Source organism: Helianthus annuus, chromosome 9, assembly GCF_002127325.2.
Source record: "Helianthus annuus cultivar XRQ/B chromosome 9, HanXRQr2.0-SUNRISE, whole genome shotgun sequence".
Taxonomy (NCBI): domain Eukaryota; kingdom Viridiplantae; phylum Streptophyta; class Magnoliopsida; order Asterales; family Asteraceae; genus Helianthus; species Helianthus annuus.
This window is the reverse complement of record NC_035441.2, coordinates 126,146,099-126,152,109: the sequence shown is the minus strand read 5'-3', so window position 1 is coordinate 126,152,109 and position 6,011 is coordinate 126,146,099. Positions and strand designations below refer to the sequence as shown.

General features: G+C 39.7%; 1 protein-coding gene across 1 annotated transcript; it reads right to left on the bottom strand.

Annotated features, from left to right (window-relative positions):
• Positions 1-2,656: 2,656 nt before the first annotated feature.
• LOC110878575 (protein UNUSUAL FLORAL ORGANS) lies at positions 2,657-4,422 on the bottom strand. Its single transcript, XM_022126916.2, has one exon. It carries the CDS (start codon positions 4,074-4,076, stop codon positions 2,745-2,747), a length of 1,332 nt encoding a protein of 443 aa, XP_021982608.1. The 5' UTR covers positions 4,077-4,422; the 3' UTR covers positions 2,657-2,744.
• Between the last annotated feature and the right edge of the window lie 1,589 nt (positions 4,423-6,011).

Here is a 6,011-nt window from a genome sequence, read left to right as displayed (position 1 = left end):
TTATATTGTAACATCAGTTTGGTACCATTTTAACATGTTCTTTTTCTAGGGAACGTGTTTAAAAGCTGTTGAAGGCGTCCTAACCGCCCAAATCAGAGCAAGTTGGCTGGTTTGCCAGTTTAAGATTCAAGCGGTTTGGTTTTAACAATTTGATGGTTTGGTTTGGTTTGGTATTAAACTGTCCTTTAATAGCCCCATATGATAGGCTGACGGAACCATCCTTTGTATGGGTGTCCAGCATCCGGTTTCAAATTGGTTAAACCAAACCGAACTGAATTACATATCAAGCCCTGTTCAGTTATAAAAATCTGGACTCAAAGGGTTAAGAAAAGTGGCTAGGGACTCAGGACGTTAAACATTTTGATTTTGGACTCAAGTGGTTAAAACCTCTAAAACACAGAGACTCAAAAAGTAATTTGCCCTTTTTTTAAATTTTATTTTATATCTTTAAATAAAAAACAAAAAATTATAAATATAAGATATAAATGTGTGTATATGTATACATATTTTATTTATTATTTTTTTATTTTTTTATTTAGAGATAAAAAAAAGAATAAATGGGAAAGTGCCAAAATCATCCCTAAGATTTGAGAATTGCCAAATCGTCCATGGAAGTTGACGATACATTTTAAATGAGTTTACCGTTTGCATGGAAATGACAATAAAAACGAAATCTCAGGGACTCAGATACAAAAATTTTATTTTTGAAGTGAAGTTATAAAAATAACCTAAACTCATGGATATTTTGGCATTTTACTCTAGTAAAAAAGTGCTGGGAGGACAAGCCACATTAACTCTTGAGTGTTATTTCAACCCTTTGAACCAACATGACAATTGTTTTCTAAATAAAAGAAAAGTTTAGGGTACTACTAAACCCAAGGCAATTCTTTTTGCGGATACCAAAAGCGGCATCAACATAAGCTAAAGTTACCGTCTTATTGCTGACAAATGTTTAGTAGCAGTTAAGGTTGTTGATTCCTAGAATATAACAGACGACGTGTCCATCACCGGAGATCCAACGATGTTCGTCATTTACCGGAACTAACCTACAAAAAAGAACATCATTAGCCTCGTCACGGAGAGCCGGGAGGGGGAGGGGGTCCATGACCAAGCTTCTGTGTGAGAATAAGTCTCGTGCCTTGGATTAAAGTTTATAGTAAGTGGGAGTAATAAACTGGTCGAAATGTGATGTTTGAGATCTCTGAATTGAATGCGAGAATTCAATGTGTCTTGAGAGCTTTTTCTCAGTCTTGGGTGAGGTATTTTTGATCACTTACCTCCTTATGATCATCTCTCCCACTTATATTGAAGGAACTCTTTACTCGATGTGATATCTCTCTAGTCAATAACTGTTGGGTCCTTTCCCAGGCAACAAGAATGCCCGGGTGTTTTCAGAACCTTGTTCCATTTGTAGGATCTCTTGAGATTTGTCTAATTAATGTATGTTCTTCTCCACAAGCAAACCACTCATCTTTTACAGGCTTGAGCCGAAATCATCATCGGCGCCCTTCAGAGCATCTAAGGTAGACGAGTGGTCACATCGCACGTCGCTCTGCCAGAACAGTGACCTGATACCTTGGTCATGGGCGAGAAAGTAAATTCCTTTAACTGGGTCCTTTTTCCCAAAGGCCAAATAGCAGAGAAGTTGTGATGGGCTTGGGCCCAATCATTCAATCCAACATAACAAGCCCAAATGGGGGAGCCTACTGGGTGACCCTCGTCGTTAATCCATCCTTAGTTTGGGTCCATACATTTATGGGTGAGCTTGGACTTGGTTCCACCCCTTTGGAGATCTCATGGGGCTCGCGAGGTGAATAACCATCGTGTCAGTCTCTTTCCTAATGATACAAGGATGTTAAAGCCTAGCTTTAACATAAGTTCGTAGCGCGTTTATAAAATTGATTGTAAATTTTATATATAATCAGTCTTGTTAGTATCAAACGTAATATGTTAGTTTTTATGTTATTTAGCTGTAAATTTACCGTCATATTAGTATAATTGTATAAATGCAAGTTGTCCAACGTTTACTAATGATAATTTACGTACAAATAAGTTACTTACGTGACATAGCTAGCGGGTAAAACACTACTTAAAAATATGTTACAATGCAATTTATAATAATAACTTCAAGTATTTAAGATGGTGCGTATGAGCTGACCTTAAATCATAAACATTAAAGAATATCCATAAAAGTATATCATATCAATATTTGATTTGATGGCTATACAGGTACTTTGTATTCTCTTTCTATCCCCCTAAAAATAAATACTTTGGGAATAAGTATCTAATACATCATATCTTCTGATTTATATATAAATAAATTTATTCCAATCAATCAGATTGATTGTTTTTTGCTTTCTTCTTTATCCCTTTTTATTTGGGGTGCTACTTTCTACACCCCCCTATTTACTTTTTTCACCCTCCTCCTCTCACATACTTACAGGTGGGGCCTGCGTGGGACCGACAGTTCTCCTCTCACAAGGGGGGGTGTAATCAGGAAGGAGGGGGTGTATAGAATGGGCCTTTATTTGACTAGCCCACATGTAATACATATATTTTAATTTTATAGGTTACATATATTCGTGGTATCATAAAAATGCATAAAATGATAAACATTACTTCTAGTATGAGATTCTCTTCTTTTCAAGTAGTCCATCTTCTTAATTCATCATAAAATACATATCACATTAACTAACCTTAGATAACGAACTAGCTACTAACTAGCTACACTTTAACAACATAACCTAAAACGGATTGAGATTAGTTAACTGATCAAGAAGTCCTGTCACAGGAGTAGCAAGTCTAGGCACATAAGCAAAACCATTCAACTCACCACCACCACCACCAACATAAGGGCACCGGGGAACCCAAACCCACCTCTTCCTCACAAAATCAAACAACACCGCCTTCTCCGCCGCAGTCCCTGTGATCATCACCACCACAAACTCACCATTTCCGACACAAGTAAACCCCCTCCCCCCTTCCAACTCCGCAAACTGCGCATACAACTGCTGCGGCATCCGCTCGATCTCCACCCATGTTGTCCCACAGCTCTGCAGTGCCCACATCCTTAAACTTCTTGGAACATTCAGCTTACTCTTCTCCACAGCCGCTACCAACACCAGCTTCCCTCTACTCTCCACCAAGCTTGGAGACCTCAGAAACCTCCTCATGGGAGCTTGGATCTTAGACCATTCATTACGTCCCATATCGTATGACAACACACTGAAAGGACTGTAGTTCATGCAGTAGAATTTACCACTTGAACTTGAACCAGAACCAGAACCACTTTGGTTGTGAACATGCACCATTTTTCCAGACTCCAAACTGCATAATCTTGGAAGAGAAGAGGTAGTGCCCCAAATGGAATAAAACCCACCTAGGTCTATATGAAAGCTTTCAGTGGTCAGGTTTTTCACAGCATATGGAGATATCATGTCATCTCCAGCTACCATCACATCGATTGAAGAGTTTGTGATGGTTAACCCTACAGAAGGGAATAACCTAGGCCTCACGGTGGACGGGAGTGGGGTGATTAAAGATGGAAAGAGCGGGTTCGAAAGGAGTAAACCTTTCGAACCCGCTTCGTCTGATACCCAACAGACCAGTCCACCCGAGGAACAAGTTGGTGAAAACCCTGATGGGATTAGTGGGAAGACAAGTCGGTGCCACGAAAGAGTTTCGGGGTCGAAGATGTAACCTTCCTCCGGGACGGTAGCCGCGGGGGTGTTACCATGCTTAAAGACGGTACTGGTGGTGTTGGTGGTGGTTGTTTTAGGGTTTGTGGTTTTTTGTTTGAAAAATATGAAAAAGTAGGGTTTTGGGTTGATTTGGAGGTACATTTGGAGGAAGGTGTGAGAGAACAAGAGAGAATACCATCTCTTGCATACGGATCGGGCTCGAAAGAAGGCGGGAGGTGGTAGGAAGGCGATAACTCGGTCGATTAGGCGTTGGGGAAGCCTACTCCAAATCCTAGTGTCCATCCAAGGAGAATTGGTGGTGGTGGAAGTGGTGGTGATGAAAGGATAAGAAAAGGGAAAGGTGGGAACATAATGGGTGTGATCAAAAGCTTCCATAGGAAAGTTAAGGTAAATGTATTGGGAAAGTTAAGGTAGTGCAAATGCAAGTGTTAGTAATGGTAGGTCTCAAATTCAGTGGAGATTATATAAAGAGAAGTAGTGATAGTGAAGGGTTGAAGAAAGAGGGTTTAAGTTAGGGTTGTTTCTATTTTCCAGTGTGTTATTTGATGCAAGTGTGATCATATAGGGCCACCTGAACAGAAGTAAAGATACAGGAGTAGAAGTGAGAAGATGTGAAAAAGGAGGGGGGTGTCAGGGTGGATGCATCTATCAATTCAGTGTTTTCATGTCAATGGCCGAGGAAGAAAGGACAAGTACAACATTTGACAGTAAACACAGATCGGCTATAGACAATATGGTTCATACCTCTTACTTACACACTTGATGTCTGGAGCTTTGGCCTAGATTGTTTTTGGTATTTGTCTAACTTTTGTAGCTTAAAGATAGATTATAATTTAACGATTTTCCCTTTTTTGTACTTCAAGTTAATTTACAATTGCTAGCATTTGAAAAATAAACTTATATTAGACAATATTTATTAGGGTGTCTCTATTGGCACACTAATGGGCCTATTGGCACACCAAACCCTAGCAAAACTAGGGTTTATATACGCAGCGTATAGGGTTAACCCTCTACGCTGCGTATTGACCTATACGCTGCGTATATAAACCATGGATCTCAGTGCCTAATAACCAATCATTGCACAGAAAACAAGGTTTATATACTCTGCGTATAGGTCTCTCAGCAGCGTATATAAACCATCTGAAAATTTGGGGTCATTTTGGTAGGTTTGAAGCATCAGTTTTTCACAAGGTTTATATACGCTGCGTAGAGACCTATACGTGATACGTGCAGATTCTAGAGAGAGATTAGAGAGAGAAACTAAGAAGATTATGGCAACTCAACGATACCCTTTCATTGCTCGTTATTACAGTTTATAACCCAGTAACTGACTAACTGTCAAGTTACATAACTGGTCCTCTAACTATTACAGCTAATACAACAATTCACAACTATTATACTATTTACAACTAGGTCCCTCAACTATAACCCTGTATCAATACTTTCCCCTCAAAAGAATTTTGACCCAAAATTCAAAAGTTAAAATTGGGGAACCTAATCTGCATTTCTTCTTTATCCTCCCACGAAGCTTCGGTCACAGGTAGCTCTTTCCATTTAATCAGCACTTCAACTCCCATATGATTTCTTTTCTTCACAATTCGACTACTAACCACTGATTCCGGGTAATACACAAAACGAGGCTGCTCCGGTAATGGAATGACAGGCAGGGAGTCGCCTCTTGCCGCCTTGAGCAAGGAAACATGGAACACCGGATGAACTGAGCTATCTTGTGGCAAATCCAATCGGTACGCCACTTTACCTACTTTCTCTACAATCAAAAATGGACCAAAATATTTGGGGCTTAATTTGTTTTGCCTTGAATTTCGTAATGAATTTTGACTGAAAGGCTGCAGCTTAAGATAAACAAATTCCCCAACTTGAAATGTTCTCTCAGTTCGTTTAACATCAGCTAATTGTTTCATTCTGTTCTGAGCTCTCTGCAGCGATTTTTTTAGGTCAGAAATCATTTGTTCTCTACTGCAACACAATTGATCCACAGCATCTATGGTACAATCCTTGGGAATATATGGCACAAATAAGGGCGGTGGATACCCATACAGAGCTTGAAATGGGGTCATATTGAGAGAAGAGTGGAAGTTTGTATTGTACCACCATTCTGACAGAGGTAACCATTTTAACCAATTCGATTTAGTACCCAAGGTCATACACCTTAAGTAAGACTCAATGCAACGGTTGACCACCTCAGTCTGACCATCAGATTGTGGGTGGTAAGCTGTTGACATGGCCAGTTGAATTCCCTGCATTCTAGTAAATTCCTTCCAAAATGCACTTAAGAAAACTGGATCTCTG